An 18,873-nucleotide genomic window follows, 5' to 3' on the forward strand; every position below is an offset into this window, starting at 1 on the left:
ATCAACGTTTAAACTTTTCTGTGCAAACTTTATCGCGAATTTCTTATTATCCGTACGATTACCCCGCGAATACAGCGAACACGGTCGCAGGTGCGCGGAGAATCTCCGTTTCTTGTACCGCAAAACTCGGAACGCATGAGAATATCGAGAAGCAAAGTAGCACGTTGAGACGTGCAAGTGCTTTTTCCTTTCCTCCAGCGTGGAGTTCACCAACGAACTTGGCATTCTTGTGTGTCGTGCTCGCCACTCACCATGCTGGCCCAAGTTTACCATATGACCAATATGACCGTGCGTGCGGTGTGCGGTCCTTGATCTTCAAGATCCATAACATGGCCGCCGGAGGCACGGTGGAGGGCTCAAGCTCGCATAGTTTTGGTAATTTACACAACGAAGCACCACCGTGGAGCCCGTTGGCACTCACACACGTTGAATACCCGACAGGTAATTACTTAAACTGTCACGAATAATTCGACGAGGCATCCGATTCGCATGACAACGGCACCGAAACCGGCTGACGGTTCGCTTTGCAGCAGATATCGCGATATTATTTTAATATAAATACCGAGGAGACCTACATACGTTGGATACCTTGCGTTTATGTTCTAACAGTGTAGTGCTTGCGTGTATTACGTATGTGGAAAGAGCAGTGCCTTGTCGGCGAATGCCAACGAGGAAGAACAGAGCACGACACATCGATATCTGCTTGCTTTGTGGATACGTGTTGATAAACCACACAGTTGACGTGTCCTTCTACGTTGTGCGTAGTCTTCGAAGAGAGTCATATTGGTGACGAAACGTTTATTTATTTGTTTTTTTTTCAGGCGATTGGTTCGGAAGATTACTCGCCTACATCTCGCTATCACCCTTGGTTGTTTTGGTTGCGTTCGGCACACTCGTGGTTTTCAGGAGAGATTTACACACGGTAAGCTCAACATTTGACACCAGGGAGGGTAATGGTGGTAGTGTTAGACATATATTGTATGGACATGTTCTCTGATTTCTCACCAAAGGGACCTTGCAATGCTTGGTATGGACTTCGATAGGGGCATAAGTACTTCTGTGGCTAAACATACTTCAAGTGCAGCTCATGCATGTGCACTTTTTTCTGTGTGTGAGCTACGCTCCCGAATTGCATAAGAAGTGAGGTTGGCGCTTGACTGTTGAGAAATAGCTAGAGTTACTGTCCGTGGTGACCCTACTTCGGAATAGGGTTGCTCAGGATTACATCATCACCAGAGCCCAGAAATTTAGGCACCTAAAACGACGGAAATAGGCAGGCATTTAAGCCCCCCCCCCCCCCCCCCCCCCAATGCCAAAATAGGCAATAAAAAGCAAAAAATAGGCACGTTAATCTGGTACGCTCTTTGGCCTTGTTGGTGTTTCTGAATGCTCCACCGAGGAAAACTTGCTCGTTTAAGGGTTACAGTATCATACAAGCTTTGACGTTTGGTACATGAATGCTGAGGCAGCCGGGAAGCACGCTATATTGAATGATACTTTTAGTTTTCCGCCCTCGTAGATCTTGAAAGGCCCAGAGAGCGCTAAATCTTTGGATCAAATGTACGCAAAAAAAAAAAGAACAAAATGTGCAAACATGCAGTAGTGAAAAGCAAAATGCAGCACTCAGCACGAGCCTGAAAGCCCCGCTCGAATTTACACCTCTCAGAAAAGGCTCTTATGGCGTCTAAAGATGTTTAAAAAATGCTACAATTCAATAGAGTCGATAAAAAGGCAGGCAAACCTGAAAATGTCGTATTTAGGCGTTTCTAGGCGTTTCTAGGCATTTATAGGCGAATGCCTAAAAATCCGAGCCCTAATCATCAGTGATGGCCACTAGCTACTTCTACAGTAGTTTAACTATAACTACTAACTACTTTGCAATGGAGTAGTTTAACTAGTAGTTCAACTACTTTTCAGGGGAGGTAGTTAAAACTACTTCTTTAACTACTGCAATGCATTTTAACTACATCTCTAACTACTTAACGTTGTCCATCAACAGCAATCCCATTCTATAATGTCCTTGGTCAGCTAAACATGAATCACGTGCAGTGATGAAAGTGAAGATTTAATACGCATGCACGGCACAATTGCTCTGCATTTCCGTTCTCATAAAACAAGTTGCTCATGGTAAAAGTGGGAAGCACAATCATGCTGTAAAGCCTGCGGCAAAATCGGAAGTACATAGTTGGTGCCTGCAGTAACCTAACTACTGTAGCTAACTACTCGAAATAGTAGTTTAACTAGTAGTTGCACACTACATTTCTGCAAGTAGTTGATAACTACTTTTTAACTACAATCAGGTAGTTTAACTAGTAGTTTAACTACACGTAGTTAACTACTAGCTCCAGCGGCATGACATCACTCCGTAAGTGAAGGAGTGAGAGGGCGGTGCACAGAGTTGAGAGAGACGCCCTCATAACTCTATGTTACGCCTGCATGGCCGTGGCATTCCGTTTCTCGAAGGCGTATCAGCATTCGCCAGTTACAGAATGACGTTTCCCCACTTTTCCAGAGAGAGAATTCTGGAATGCTTTCAACATCCTGGCATCTGCACTTGTAGTGTATCCTGTCGAATGACAGTGAAACCACACCAGTATTTCGCGTGGTGTCTTCGATGCCGTGACCAGCGGTTCGCGAGGAATAAAATGACACCATAGTTTTGAAGTCGACCGGAACAGGTGCAACCGTCCCTTTAATGATTGTGTAGAAATTCCTGCAACATACCGGGCCATGCTACGCTGTAAAGCCATTAGCTAGCCCCTAGTTAGTTTTGTATCCCCAGTCTTTTGTGAGCCATTCAGAGGGTACGTACTAGAGGCCATTAAATACAGCAAATTCTGGATGGTAGGACCTGCGTCTTAACTGGTTTGCTTCATGATAAGCTCGAGATTGCCCTCTCCGCATTTGTTGAAAGCGTCATTGCATGTGCTCGTGTTATAGATAAAGTAGTATTGTTTATTTATGTATGTATTGCTTATTGTTTAAGTGTTATTAAATAGAGCCTGACGTTTTACGGTTTAACCCGTTTCTTCCCGGAATTTGCACCCCTAATTGAAGGTTGACTCATTAAGGTGACACCCCGAGTTTGACTCGGCAAATTGCCCTCACTGAAACGTCTGTAGGAATGCACACTAGCTTGTTTGGCAGCAAACGCAATAACATCGCTGTTTGTACAGCTCTTGTCAACCTTAATGATAACACTGGAAAAAATCTGGTCTTGTTCCCGAGCGCGGTTACAGCAACCCCTGGGCCCACGAGGAAATCTTAATTGAACAGAATTATCCTGTCAGTTTAACTCAAGGATTTTGTTCACTCAACATTCTCCCAGTGCCCCCAAGGTGGCTGTTATCACTCTAGGAATGAAGCTGTTGCTGAAGCAGAGTGATGCCCAGCATATTTATGCTGCAGCAGTGGGAAGAGTTTCCCACTGTGTACTAATGTTATGTTTTCGTATTCACCCTAGATCACATTCCTGTGTGGCACGCTGCTTAGTGAAGGTGTAAATTTTGTTCTTAAGCATGTTATCAAAGAAGCGAGGCCATATAAAGGTAGGTTTCCCTTTCCTCACTTTTTTTTTTTTTTTGCATGTGGGCAAGTTTGTTAAGTAACCAAAAACCTTTCTTGTAGCTCGTGAAAATTTCACGGAATTCGGAATGCCCTCCAGTCATTCGCAACTTATGTGGTTTGTGGCGACCTACTTGGCCTTCTTCATCGCTATCCGGTGAGTTGATTGTATGGACGTATTATCCTTATCCGTACTCATGTCCTTATCCATAGTTGTTTGTAACATTAGGTGTGTTCAGCAGGTGCCCTGTGATGTGAGTGTTTCAGGACCCACTCGCTTAATGTCGCACATGCGTCATTGGAGCCCAGGCACACTCCGGTGTGTTAGAGAGCAGCACATTTTTCAAAGATGACAAACACTTCGGGGATCGAAACATTTATGAGGGCGTGTTTTCTGTTGAGTGTGGTACGCTGACCTTGGGAACGTACACAGGGAGGCAAAGCACGGACCTGTTAATTACCAAAAACTCAAATTTCACGAAACTGTGATTTTTTTTACTACTCCCTGTTACCGGGCGACTTTCACGGGGGTATCATCAGTCATTTGCGTGTCATGCGGTGCATGTAGGCATCTTCACGCCATAAAGATAAAGGATGCCTTCCGATAAAGAAAACCGTCACTCTTGTGTTCCGTAATCTTTTGTCGCCATCTGTACGTGTCACACTAGCTGAGAAGAGCAAAAGATGTCCTGCACGTGTCATCGTGGGAGGGCATTTTGGCGAGCTACACGCATTATTATTAGTAGAACTGTTCAGACAACCGTGATACTGAAACCAGAAAGCCAGTGGTGCTGTCACATGACCTGTCAGCAGTCTTTGCTTTTCAGTTGAGCAATGCAGCACCCCCTAATTCCTTCGTCCGTGGATACGGTGCTTGTTGTGGTGGTTGATGTTTCGGTTGTTACATAGCGAAATGTTGGAACGATTTACCTCGTAACATTGCAGTGCTTCACGATCCTTTAGAATTCAAAAAAGCAATCACCGCACTCATCATAGGGGACAATGAAAGAACAGTGCGTAGCTGATGTCGGTACTTTTTGTGTCTTTTGTAAATTTATAATTGTATAACCCACGTTAACCCATATAGTATGTACATAGTGTGTTACATATTCTTATAGGTTATTATATGTGCTGTGTCCGCCGTCCGTTATGTAGTGCCCAAGGGCCTTTAAAGTACCCACGAAATAAAGTAAAATAAAAATAAATAAAATAAAAAATAAAATATAATAATAATAAAATAAAAAATATACCTTCTGTGTCCCACGGTTCAGTCATCTATGATAGTCTGACACGTGCTCATTCTAGGCTACATCACGGCAGCAGCAGCTGGCCCTGGGAAAGCTTGTGGAAATACTCTGTGATAGTCACCTGCTTCCTGCTGGCAGGAGCAGTTTCTTACAGCAGGTAAGCAGATCCTTCGTAGCATGATCTCACGAGGGGCATCTGGAAAGTAAGCCGTAATTCAATATTAAAGGGTCACAATACCTAGTACAAAAATCTTCTCCTTGTGGAACGAACGACACTGTCACCTTGACACCAACACAAAAGGGGTATTCATCGGTCGTGTCATTCACAATTTATGCTCTCCCTGTTCTCCTAAAGAACTGTGGCAAAGCGGAGGGGCCTCACATTGGCCTCCTCAAACAATCTTGTGCAGTGGTTGCACAAACTGTGGGAAGGTACCAATGAGAGCCATATTACCATGGTCACATTTTTTAGATGGAGTAGCAGACGGAAAGCGTAAATTGTGGTTTCTTTCACTCATAAATCGAACGAGACAGTGGATGAATACCATTACTTTTGCGTTGGTATTAAGGTAACGGCACCTTTCACTTGGTGAGGAGGAATGTTTGCACGTTAGTGCCCCTCTAAAAGACTCTTTTTTTGCTCAGTTCTTAGAATGTTTTATTTTCATCGAGTTCCAAGAGTATCTAACATCTACATATTTCGCATACCATTGATGTGGAATGGCTGCCTGGCCTCTGGCGATGAAACTTCCCATTCATCATCATCAAATAATGTTGTTTTTGTTGATTATGCCTGTTATGAAACTAAAGTGTGGTTGGCCAGTTGATAATGTTCCTTCAAGTCATCTTCATCGTTTTCACCTCCGAGAAACCACCCGCTGGGATGAAAATGTTTCCGTCGTCTCTTCTCAGAAGCAGTCAGAGAACTGTCCTTTTGGATGGCACACCGCAAATATGAGTCGCGGCAGACCATTCTGTTGCCTTAAACATTTTGTATGTGAAGAAAGACCATCTTATCGCTTCAAAATGCTGTCCGTAACTACCCAGTAGACAAATGAACTCTCATGCATGCCTACAAAGGTGATCGCAGTCTCTCCCAGTGAAACGGAAAATGGATTCGAAAACAGAACTTACTTTCTGGACGTGCCTTGTACATAGAGTCTGTGTTTATGCATATGTGTAATAAGATGAGAGAGGGCTAATGTGATGGGAAGATATGTATTGACCTAAACTCTCTTTTGCCATTCAGGGTTTACTTGCAATACCACACGTGGTCTCAAGTATTCTGGGGAGCCCTAATAGGTTCTGTGCTGGCCTGCCTCTGGTTTGCAGCCACACAACTGGTCCTCACTCCTTTATTTCCCCGCATTGTTTCTTGGTATGTAACCAGTTCCTTTTGGCTATTGCAGTTTACATAAGGGCTAGTAGAGGAGGAACGTAAATTGCGAAAGGAGAGGGCATCTTTTTACAACTCAATTCAATTTTCATATCAAGCAACGTCCATAATGTTGCTATGCCCAGTACCAGTATGGGAGGGCGGTGCTGAGCTCCGTTTTAGTGACATTCGGTCCCGAGCCAGTTTTTTTGCAAGCCCGAAAGTTTGTCTTCGGAGCCGGGGGAAAAAAAGGATCCGTTAGAGGTACAAAGTTGCAATCAGTGGGTTTCGTGTCATTGTATCAACTGCTACAACTTTCTCATTGACATTTTGGCCCTATTCCTTACAGTTGAAAAACTGACTAATTAATTTCTTTTGATTGATTGATTAACTCCAAAACAAAATTATAGTTTGAGTATCCTCACACCACCCAGGCATCTGTCAGTTCCTGAACAGCTATCGCTCCATTATCTTACAGATCTATTGCCCATGATGTGTGGTGCTGCACTCTTGCACTCTTGCTGAAGTTCTCCATTTTGAATTACAGGCCCGTCAGTGAGTTCTTGATGTTAAGAGACACCACACTGATACCAAATGTCATGTGGTTTGAGTACACCTCCTACAGAACTGAGTCCAGGTAACACACCTCAACATTTTCTCATCACTCAGTTGATGACTTGCGGTTTGCAGTAGTGGTCTGTAGCGTACGCTGCGGTTCCTTTTGTGCTTCATCAGTGGTTTGAGCGGATGATGTGAAGATCAGGCCTTAATGTCGCAATGTGCTCCCTATAGTCAATAATTAAAAGGTTGATTAAAAACGGAATTGATTCTTAAACGGAACTCCAAGGGAATGGAAATATTGTTCCATTTATCGGAAGTTTCATTTAAGCAAAGTACACGGATTTCATGAAATGCAACTTTATTTCAAGATAATCAACTTCCACTACTGCAGGTAGCAAGGAAAAAAAAGGATTAACTGCTGTTCTCTTCGCATTTTTCGATTTGTTTACAAAATGTACCTGCATGCCTGAGGCTTGGAAAAAAATTTCATGCACATCTCAATAATCTACAATGAGGTTTATCTTTCTGTTCTGCCGGGTACGCGGCGCATCCTCTTCCCGCGTCCAGATTTCCGATATTACCTGTCAGTATCATGTGGCATCATCCACATCACCCTTCAATGCACCGCCTGCTATGACGACAGCGTTGACTTTGGCATATCAAATTTCACGGTTTCTATTTTTGATTTGCTCTCGCGATCATGTCCCCAAATTATCCGCAACATTGATGCAAGCGAAACCCCTTCATGTGGCTGTGTCTTGACCCTTGACAGTCTTCATGAAGACACATGTGGACGAGAGCTAAGCGCTAAGCCTAACATTGTATGAGTGACTGATGGATTGGATTGCACTGGCTATGACTTCCGCCCAGGTTGTGAGACGTGAATGGTAATCTTCCAGGTTCGGCGGCATCTTGGTACCCCCACTTTGTTCCGTTTACCCGAAGTACATAAAACGGGTTGTTTCAATTATCCAAAGATTTTTATCATTGCATGTATAAGAAACCAACCAAAGGTGACCCTATTGCTCCGTTTATCTGTAATTTCCATTTAACCGAGTTTCGTTTAGTGGGAGTTCACTGTATTGGGAAAAAATAGTTTTCTAGTAGAAGCCCCATAGAGTATTCGAGTGATGAAAGTAAACTCGTCCTAAGGCAACTCCTCTTTTTATGAAGTTTTGTTGTAGCTAAACGGAAATACCCAGTATTACGTGCACCCCCAGGAAATTAGTGGAATTTTGAATGTCAGATGTTTAACGCACATTGATGGGCAACATGCACTAGGTAGCAGAAGGTGCCATCGCCAGCAGTGCACATAAACCGTAAACACTTCTACATGTCCTCAGTAATCAAAACGCACGTCTAGTGTGTTTTTATACATTTTTTTTAAACGTAAATCTATCTTAGGAACTGCTCTTCCAGGAAAAACTGGGGTGTATAACATGCACTGGCAGGTGACGATCACCACCTCTTTTGGACACTTTTTACATTGTATACCAAGCGCTATACACTGGAAAATATGGTAGTTCTACAATAGATGTTATTATGATGCAAATGGTTACATTTACGAAGCACATAATTACATATGCTGTATATGCGCAGAAGTACGACACGTGCACGTCATATACACGGTGTCCCATGTAACAGTCGCCAATCTTCTCGTATCTTCGTGGATGAGACCTACGTGCATGTTCTTAGAGGAGCAGTCCAGAGGCAGACAACTTCGTTTCTGTTTTTAGCCAGTACTGTAAAACCCGTGGACAGCGATATCGCGTATAACGATATCCCTCGTAAAACGATGGTTCATGATTTTACCGTCAAAATATACATTGTTTCTATAGGGAAACGACCCGCGTACAGCGATGGAGGCCGCGGTTCCAAGTACTCGTATGACGATGTGGGACGTTGTCTCATGCGCGCAACCTCGCAGCGATTTTCACCGCGATAGGATACAGTACAATCTCGATTATACAAATCTCACGGGATAGCGGAAAGAATTCGCATCATCCGAAATTCGCATCAAAGGAATTAAACCCGCGAGTCGCGCGGCAGTGTTCTAAAGCAAGCTTTTCCTAAAGCACGCGGGCGCTAGGTGAAGCCGACTTGCGGAATGGTGACGTTAGTGTTACCAGAAGATGTCCGATATGTTCCCCGATTCCCTCCACGAGTTCTGGTCGCTGTTTTCCCAAGCCAGTGCGATGTCACACAGCTTCGCGTTTTTAGCATCTGTTTCTTTTTGTTTTGCTACACGCGGGGTGAGGCGCGATTCGGGGATGCGCTATTTAGGTCAGCCCTCGTTTAACGATGTACCCCGTATCACGATGGAATTCGCGATTACCGTCAGTATCGTTATACGCGGGTTTCACTGTACAGGATGTTAGGGATGTACGGAATGTCAGTACAGCCGTAGCAAACTCGCAACGCCTACAAAAGCTAACCTGAATCTCCTGTGCGCGGAACGCCCTCATCGCCTTCACGAGAGACACGTGACAAGTGCCGGGACGTGCATCGCCATGTGATGTGTGTAGGAGGGATGCTCATTTTTTTAACCTGGGATCACACGATCGAGGTGACACCTGCTGCCGTCGGTCAGCAACACCACTGAGAGCCTTAGCCGAGTCTGCTACCACTTCCCAAATGCTTGATGCTCTTCGTTACGTGATACCTGAAATGAAGGATTCAAAGGGTGCCAACAACCTCGACATTTTTGGGACCGCTCACACTGTGGGAAGCGAGTAGTGCAGCACGAATCTGTTGTACAGTGACACCCCGGTTCTTCCCGATGGTGTGTGGGTCTATGGAGTTGGAGTTGGAGTCGAACTGTAAGGGGATGTGTTTGCCAGATGTACGTGTGGCAGCTGTATCGCCATGCCGACCAAAGTGGGAGAACATTGAGTTTTAGTGCGTTGATACGCTATAGCTTTTGAGTACCCAAGGGATAGCGTGGTGGTTCTGTGCACTGTGCACTGTGCGACCACCAATGCTATCCCTTGGATACGCAGAGGCGATAGTGTACAATGTAGTAAAACTCGCTGATATCTGCTACTCTTTTGTCGTTGACGTATGACAGACACGCAACAGTGATTGATATAATCACTCTCACTGACGTGCAGGCCGCATATTTGAAGCTTTAGATGAGACTCGATATCTTGATGCTGAATTATAGCGAGCCCCTTGTTCATTCCAAGCTCATTCGGCAGAACCTCATGCAAGCGACAGTGAGGGGTTGCCTTTCTCATTCACGCAATCCCTGAATTCTGCGATGGGTCAGTGGTGAGCTGTACAGCCACACGTTTAGCTGATGTGAGGGCACGACAAATCAAGGAAACTTTGCCGTGACTGGGAATTAGTGAATAGGATGGAGAGAGGCACAGCAAATGCCTCGGAAGTATTCTCGCTTTGAACGCGGCATCACGTGACTGACACGTACGTCGCTCCCAAGTTGGAGCTGTGCAACGAAGGTTTGCACAGAAGCCATGGTCGTATTACTATTTCGTCGAGCTGCCTGTACTGTATGCTTTGTTTTCCCAGAAAACGTGATACATATAATGAATAGCAGTCAACAAGGAACTGCTTGCCTTGCTCGCATTTATCCGGAGGCTAATATGGAAGGGCATGCAGAGATAAGGTGAATTTTGTTGCTCCAGCAAATGCATGAAGGCATTCCAAGAGCAATGCATGAGCAGACAGTCACATGGTACTCTCTTCATTTTTGCAGGGAAAAAAAGAGACCCGTCAAGGGTACTGCATTGAGGACACCTTATTTAAAAAAATGTCTCATCTTACACTGTGACCAGTCCATTGACACTGTTTCTCTCGGGTCACGAATTAAATGCAGTTAATTTAGGGTAATTAGTCAATTAGCATAAACATAAAAGTACTGACTATTACAACAACCTTAACAACATGCAGCTGGTTTCGTCGACAAATATAGCTTCTTTTTTTTCTTTTTAAGGCTCGGCAATTGTTAGTTGGGACACCTTGTATGCATATGGATCTTCATATGTAGCAGACTCACTTTTTTACACTCTTCTGAAGCGCTTTTGGACGTACAGGTGCAATCTTGAAAAATTGCATAGTCCTAGTTGTCTAGTATTGTGTTTATCGTTGGACCTTCCATTCCTGCATTTAGAGCTAATTGTTTTTTTTTTACTTCTTGACGCAGAACAAGACAACGAAAATTAGTGTCCATGAAGTCGCAGTGACTGAAATCTCACCCACCACACTGCTCTACGTAGCAACACGCAAAGCAAGATGGCATGTCGCCAGTCCTCGATGTTGCTTTTTGGGGTCTCTTTCTTTCCAATATGTCGGTGGTGTAACACGCAGGAAACAGCACTTGGGGTTCATTGCTGCAGAGTCAGTCCCATCACCATTTCATCATTGTTTCTGTGCCATGGGATAACAGACAGGTACTGCCAGAGGTGCCAGTGAAACCGGCCAAACTACAACTTGTTCTAGGGAACAGATTTGACTGTGTTTGCATTCCAGGCCTGTTTTTATTGCATTTTTCTTAAATGTTTTGTACCCATCACTGCTTTCAATAATAATGTGCAATGGTCATAGTTTTGACAGTGGTCTTTTTATATGAACGGATGATGAGCACGTTCACGTGTCCCCGCCTCTTTCAGACATGTTTCGCGACCTGTTTTACCGATGCGCACCCAGGGATGCCCATCTGTATGTAGGATACAGGTTTGAAATGTGTCCAATCTTGCTTGTTCCCTTTTTCTGCCTTTACTGAGTCTTGTATTGAAAGTTCACAAATGAGGAGTGAGGAAGAAGTGCGAAATGACTGTGTCCAGCAAGCCGTGCCTCCCGCGCCTGCTACGGTACATAATGTTAGAGCGATAATGGAAGAGCGTGGGAGTACGTTGAGCCAGGGCATCCCAAAAGACTATCCAATGGACTATTTCAGTGCTGGACTTCACAGCACAGCTTGACCGTTTGCAAGGGCACCACTGCTTGTGGCACGTCACGCAGGCTTTCTTCTATCGCAGATTGAAGCTTCGTGGCGATGTATCGGCGCAGAGCTGTCCAGAGGCAAGTTTCCACCCGGGGTAGGGCAAACACGAAGCTCGCCTCCCCCTCCCTCACTGCAGTCAGGAGATCTGCAAACAAAGAAAAGAAAATGCATGCCGAGATTGTAAATTCAAATTCTCTTTGTTCCCGCTGTATACTGTCCAAACAACCTGCCAGGGCCTGCCGTTCTGCGCCCTCTTTGGCGAGAGCGCATCGGGAGGCCGTCCTTGTGCTCTGTGTCGGCATGTCCGTTGCGGCAGCCGTTGCAGACGATTTGAGTTGACATCTATCGATATCACCCTGTAGCCGCCGATGGTCTTTGTGCCATAGAACAGGCCCACCTCGCCGCCACCATCTTCAACATTGTGCCTCCTCCGCAATGAACCAGAGCGAGAAAACGTTTCCATGAATTTCTGCATAGAACCAGACCTACAGTTGGATACAATGGCAACGATAGTCGGCGTTGACAGGAGAACTTCTTCTGCGACATCAGACTTTCATCTGCCACATCAGACTTTTCAGGAATTGCTGTGGAGTACAAGGCATTTGCTTATTGCTAAGAGATGCAGACATGCGCTGCACTGTCTTGTAATTTCTTCGTCGCGACGGCAGATTGTGAGACGAACATAGTGCATTCTAAGTGCGCCGAGAACTGCTAGTCGCAAACACTTGTAACAGAGTCCATATGCTGCTATGCAGGTTAGCAGACTTGATATGTATACTGGACAACGTTGACATTATTTTAGTTTAGTTAGTTTATTTAGTTAGCACCGAACCATGTTCACTTGCTGGAGCGTAGGCTGCCTCTCCTTTACCACATCAGAAGGGGGGACTTTTCAAACATTTACCGTCATGTCAGGGGGGACGTATGGTTTCGGCAGAGCGCGGGGAGGGGGGGGGGGGGGCGGACACTCAGTGTTCGACCTGACCATGTATACGCATAAATCGTATCAGGCGGGACCAGCAGCCACAGGCAAAAGGGTATACTATGCAACAAGGCGGCTTGCAAGCACCCTTCAGCGTGAACATTTTTATTTGCATTTCGTAACTCTTACCACACAAGAGAAATGTAGAAAGGACGTTACAAAAGACCACGGAATAACAGTGCAAAGTAATATGCTGATGCAACTGTAATATGAAGAATATCCATGGCCAGTTTGACGAAGTTTGACATCGATTTTTCATTTCTGTCGAGAAGATGTGTGGTTGACTTGCCAAATTTCGAAGCTTTATTCAAGGAATTGAAGTTACTTCAAATAAAATTAAAGATAATGGCTACTGAAGAAGACAAATTTCACTGTTGCACAAAAGCAATTGAACCTCTGTTTTTCCGCTGAACCAAATGTGTACAAAGTCCAGACGACATGGGTCGGGAGAAACCTTGCATTTAGATGTGGCGAGAACGGCCTTGGTTTGATGGGGGGGGGGGGGGGGGCGCTCGCCCCCCGCCCCTTTAATCCGCCCCACATTGCAGCACTCATCAACTTCTCCAAAGCGGATGAACCAGAGTCTTGCACTTCAAATGTCATGCAGTGGGGTAACCCATCTGCGGCACAGTCGAACTTGCACAGCAAATGGCGTAGGAATTGCAACTCTTTGGAAAAAAAGCATACCAGATAGGGTTGCCACCAGGCCGGTATTATGCCGGCACGGCCGGTTATTTCGGCCCTGTGCCGGTTGCCGGTAGGAAGGTGACACCGGCAGCCTTTTGCCGGTATTTGTGGCTCGAGGCCTTTCATAAGGGCTTTCACGGGCTTTTCTCCAACATTCCACTACAGCTTGAATAAATCTGGAACAAAAGACCCAGCTCCGCAGTCATCAGTCGCTTTCTTAGTTGTTCACTCCTCTTCTTATTTATTGTTATTACTATTATCATTGTTATTTCTAGCATCAATGATACAACACCACACAGGAACATACGTTTCCTCGTATTATCTTGACCGAGCACGCTCCCTCTCTCTCTCTCTCTCTCTCTCTCTCTCTATGCGTGTGCTCGTCCACCCCTTACCCACTTTCCCTTTTCCACGAGCCTTTCCTCCTTTCCCTCTATTATACCTCTCCCTCAGCCGGTATTTTTCACTACGAAAGGTGGCAACCCTAATACCAGAAACAGCTTCCATGTGCCCCACCTGTAACCAACAAAGCAAGCATCATCTTGAATCACCCACCAGATGCCCTAGATACCAACTATCCTTTCAGACTTGAACCAACTATCCTTTCAGAACGATTCACCTGATGAACGTGGTTCACAGGGCCGCGAACGCCTACCCTATTGAAAAAAGTCATATGCACTATACGACGATACGCAATTATGGTTCAAGAGCCTGTATACGCATATGCATATGCATGTGGATGCATATACATGCGTATACTGTACGCAGGTTCATATCCATATACAAGCATACGCATATATATATATATGTATATGCATATGAGCATGCGTACAGCGTGTAATGCTGCGTATATGTGCATGCATATGCAGATATGTGTACATATAACTCAAAGCATGCAAATACTGTGTGCTCGCATACATATACATGCTTACATGCAACTGAATGGTCCACAAGTGTTTTAAAGACAGAAGCAATATATTTCATTTCAAGAACAGATTTAGTTCATTTCAGCATTGTCTTGCTGAGTCTCTTTGTTGATCCTCCCTCTTGCGCTTTGATGTCCCTGGAGAAGTGACGCCAGGTGCCTGTTCATTGCACCAAGGCGTTTTTTCCACATCTCGGAACCCTCAGGGTCGGTCCTTTCGATGTAGACCTTGAAGGCACCTGAAAATGAACACTGCATAAAACGCATTGCTCATTGACCACGAAGATCGGGAAGTTTCCCAACCTGAAGTGTGAAAGCGAGAAAAAAGTATAGGTAAAAGTGATGCTTGTGGGCCGGTTGTCCCAGAGGTGGCCATATCCTTCTAGTACTTACTTCCTAACGGATAAAGTAACACTTACCCTCCAGGGCGTCCTTCTTTTCTGGCGTCATTGCCGGCTTGGGTAGCCGGCCCTCCTTGCTGTACCGCTTGCAAGGAGCACCTGTTACGCTCCTGTGGAGCAGTGCTTCCTCGGACCACAGGAGGCGGGCAAAATCCTTGCAAAATCGCCCATCTGACGGTCTCTTCATGACATCTAAATACTTCCTCTTCTCAGTACTGACGCCGTGGCCCAAATCAATCTGCAAGTTTCACAAAGAATTGTAAGAGCATCTAATTTTGAAGTCCTCACCATTCATTTCAATATACTTCAGCGTTGTTCTGTTATCTGATTAGCACTCACAGAAGTCTATGCACTTTACTCTATAAACATTTGTCATATGAAGCGGTAATACACTTCTAGTACTGCAATTGAGACACTCGCATTGATGACAGGAGGAGCCACCAAAATAGAGAATTAGTTGTTAAAACAAGCCTGATGTGTGCGGAACCGAGGAATTATTAGAAATGCTGCATTTGCCGAGAAAGCAGTACACACAGAGTGTAATATAGCGGAAAATACTGTCACTCTCTCATGCAGCCAGTTCCTCAAAGCAAGGACCGCTCCCACTTTGTATGTGATTGCATCGCATAATGCCGCACTGCAGCTAACTTCAAAACACAATATTATCTGCTATCCTACAAATAGCTACAGTCAAACCTCATTACAATGAAACGTGATATAATGAAATTCGCGGTAGAACGAAATAATTTGGATTCTGCGGCAGACGGCCATAGAGATCAATGTATTTTAACTCCCGCCACAATGAAACACTTTAGCCCCCACCTCGATACAGCAAAAGAACAAGATAAGGTTTATGGCCCAAAAGCCGACTTTAGTGTCACAAAAACAAATGGCGCAAGCAGCATCCTCCCGCTCAACGAAAGGTGGCGCGAACGACTAGGGTGGGGAGGAATCCGGTGCCTACAAAAAGAAGTCTGAATCATTGGAAGGTTATGAATTTTCCTTCTGAGGCTTCTCCTTTTTGTGCTGGTTTTCAACTGTCCGGTTGCAGCCAAGAACAGGACGAAGGTAAAGAGCATAAGACGCAAGGCACCATCACGTGAGTGTGGGGGAAACTTCAATTTTGTGGCACCGTAAGTGACGAAATCAGCCTAGATGATTTTCCTGATGGGGACAAACACGCTGTAGCAACGAAAGACGCACTACCATAGACGTAGGACGTTTGCGGGATCGCAACACGATATGGAAAGAGTTGCAGAGGCATTGGCACCGTACGAACCGCGTCTTTTAGGCACTACGCAGACGAGTATAACTGGCTATTTCACGCAAGCATAAAACGCTGTAGGTGTCCTGTGACGTTCTATTTGTAGTTGTCATTTTTTACGAAAAACTTTTCCATGTCGTAGCAGGAGTTATCGACGCCTATGTACAGAATGCACCCTCGTAAAGGTCCAGGTCCGTGACCTTCTATTCGATACGACGAAAGAAATTGCGGTCCCCATGAGTTCCGTTATATCGAGGTTCGACTGCACTTCTTCAAGCATACCATCTCCGGAGGAGGCGTCATGTTCAACACAGAAGCAATTTCCTCCTGGTCTCCTGGAGGCAGCTGTGCTTGATTGGTTGTGCCAGGTTTTGCCGTTTTGTCTTCTGTGCATGAGCTTGGTTGCTCTTCTGCAACAGGCTCATTGGGATGCTCCATTGACTAGAATGCAGGGGGGAAAGGTCAATTTTACATTTGAAAATCAGCACGTAACAGGAATCGCAGGACTTGATATATTGCAAAATAATGACAATAAAAAAGAAGATTAATTTAGACTGAAAATCAAGGATTTCATCATTGCCAATATATTTTTTGCAGCTTTTAGAATCAAGAGGTTTCTGTTCATAGATGTCATTATTTTTTGACCAAGTGAACAAGCCAATTCAAACCTTTTCTGGGGTGGCCTTTTCTTGTGGTGAATGCAGTACTGGGTGCTGCATCACAGAAAGACACACAGGTGTAAGTGGGGCTTCAGGTTGCAGAGGTGTGTCCTGAGCTTGTGGAGGCCGGCACGGAGATCGTTGAAGTGAGGCCTGAGCTCGCTGGATCGGGACGTGAGCCCGTAGGAATGGTTCCTGGTCCAGCACATCGACCCCTAAACACAGTGTTATGAAGACACAACATTCGTGTATGCCGATTCAAACATGATGAAGAAAGTCTTGTACATACTCTTCGGTCTCGCCAGTTCCGCTAGCAGAGACCGCTGCACTTCATGGCACAGCGCCCTTTCCTCCTCAAGCTGCTTTCGGAGGCTCTTTATTTCCCCCTTGAGGACACGAATCTTTTCTTGTGCATCAAGCAGATACTGTTCTGGTACAACTGCACCGTCATCTAGAAGGTAAAGTGGACATATTCCTTTATTGTTTTCTTTCCACTTGCTTCAATCAAAACAGCATACAACCTAACAATACTGTCAGAGAAGACGTTAAGGGTAGATTCACACGATGCAACTTTTTGCTGCAACTCAGTTGCTGCTAGTTGCACACAACTGAGGTTGCACCAAATAGGTCCTTTTCATACAGCGAGCAACTCGGAAAGCCATAGTGGTCACCGAGCTAGCCAGATGGCGAGAAAAAAAAATTGTCATTTCATTGTGACTTCCACTTGTTACAATTTCAATATGTTGCGACTTTGATAATTTTGCATAATTTGCGCTGGACAGTGGGAATTTCATAGTCTTGTGTACTGCCACTGCAGTAACTGACACACTGAAGTATTCCTGATTGGCCACGCTTGTCAAGAGGAGCCATGTGTTTGACAGGTTGCACCTAGAGCTGCAGGAGAAATCGCTCGTGAAGCAATTGGCTCTGAAGTTCCTGCAACTCGGGTTGCGGAACTAATGCTTCACCGTTAAGGTTCACCAGGTTCTTTGAGTACGAACGAGATTAGCCTGTCGTACCACATATACATAAAACTGCCCACCGTACCATCTGATATATCCGATTCAGAGCTCGGTAGCCTCGTCCTGGACTTCTTCTTCATAACCTTTGAATGCTGCAATCGCAGCACTTCCTTAACCATATTCTTTTTTCCCTGTTCAGTATCCTGTGTTTTTGTTCGTTTAAAAGCAGCCTTGGCAATGTCCTGGCATGTTTTTTTCGGGGGAGGTGCTGAGGAGACCTAATACAAAGAAAAGTTCCAGAACATGTAAAACCAAGTTGCAAGAACAGTGTACTGCATTAGCAGCTGCAACAAGTGCATGAATTATGTTAACTGAGCCTATTGACGCACTTGTTGCAGGTGTTTTGCAGCCTGTTAGTTAGGTAAATAAAAATATGCAAGAATACTAAAAAGGCAACACATTAATACCTAAACAGCGTATTCCTGCAGGAAGAACTGCAGGAATATTAACTGTCATAACCAATAACAAGTAAATTTTGTTAAGTACATTACCATGGCATCTAGGTCACTGTCCTTGAAAACCCTTGGAATTGCTTTCCTTGCAGTGACTAGCTGTTCATACAGGTCATCCAGCGAACCTAAAAAAAAAAATCAGAGTTATTATCCAAGGTGCAGCAAATGTTCTATCGTGTGAATCAACCCTTACTGCTCATACGCTGTAATCCGATACGCTAAAACCGTTGCTGGCTAAGAGTTAGGATTACAGCAGAGGCGAATGAAGTTGAGTTAATATATACATATGTATATATATATATATAATTTGTCTTTTCTGTTCACGTTACCAGCTACGCTAGCTATCCACAGCTATCCACGTGCAAATATACTTACCAGCAAGATACTGCACGGTGCCCGGGTAGTAGTTCGCTGCTGAACCGTCTTTGTCGGCCCAAAAGACCTGTTTAACATCAGTTGCACTGAAGTCTTTCGCGTCGCTCGGGTGAAAACGCTTGATTAGTGATATTGGCACTATCGCCGCGGCGCCATCGGCATACTTTACAAAAGCGTACATGACCACCAATGCGCAGAAAACACGCTATCAGAGTGACACTAGATCTTGCTTGTTAGGAGATCAAACGCACCACACATGTGACAGGCGTGCAACGTGCTACACGGTAAGTTCGGGTTCGGCCACCCACGCAAAACAAAGAAAATAGAGAACTGTGATGACGATGTTGATGCGAATGCCTGCTCCAGTACTCACACTGCCGTTGTAATATGTTGGTG

General features: G+C 44.9%; 2 protein-coding genes across 2 annotated transcripts; one reads left to right on the forward strand and one right to left on the reverse strand.

Annotated features, from left to right (window-relative positions):
• The first annotated feature begins 49 nt into the window (after positions 1-49).
• LOC135368210 (dolichyldiphosphatase 1-like) lies at positions 50-11,309 on the forward strand. The gene is made up of 8 exons (XM_064601350.1): positions 50-441; positions 822-922; positions 3,464-3,548; positions 3,628-3,721; positions 4,870-4,968; positions 6,061-6,189; positions 6,734-6,823; positions 10,910-11,309. Exons 1-8 carry the CDS (start codon positions 330-332, stop codon positions 10,947-10,949), a joined length of 750 nt encoding a protein of 249 aa, XP_064457420.1. The 5' UTR covers positions 50-329; the 3' UTR covers positions 10,950-11,309.
• A 3,010-nt stretch (positions 11,310-14,319) lies between these two features.
• On the reverse strand, positions 14,320-18,812 carry LOC135369523 (uncharacterized). The gene is made up of 8 exons (XM_064603107.1): positions 18,478-18,812; positions 18,142-18,227; positions 17,676-17,868; positions 16,918-17,079; positions 16,638-16,843; positions 16,252-16,410; positions 14,724-14,943; positions 14,320-14,543 (listed from the first exon to the last, which is right to left on the reverse strand). The coding sequence occupies exons 1-8, from the start codon at positions 18,656-18,658 to the stop codon at positions 14,377-14,379; spliced, it is 1,374 nt and encodes a 457-aa protein (XP_064459177.1). The 5' UTR covers positions 18,659-18,812; the 3' UTR covers positions 14,320-14,376.
• Positions 18,813-18,873: the final 61 nt, after the last annotated feature.

The sequence above is a fragment of the Ornithodoros turicata genome, chromosome 9 (genome assembly GCF_037126465.1).
Source record: "Ornithodoros turicata isolate Travis chromosome 9, ASM3712646v1, whole genome shotgun sequence".
NCBI classification, from domain to species: Eukaryota; Metazoa; Arthropoda; class Arachnida; order Ixodida; family Argasidae; genus Ornithodoros; species Ornithodoros turicata.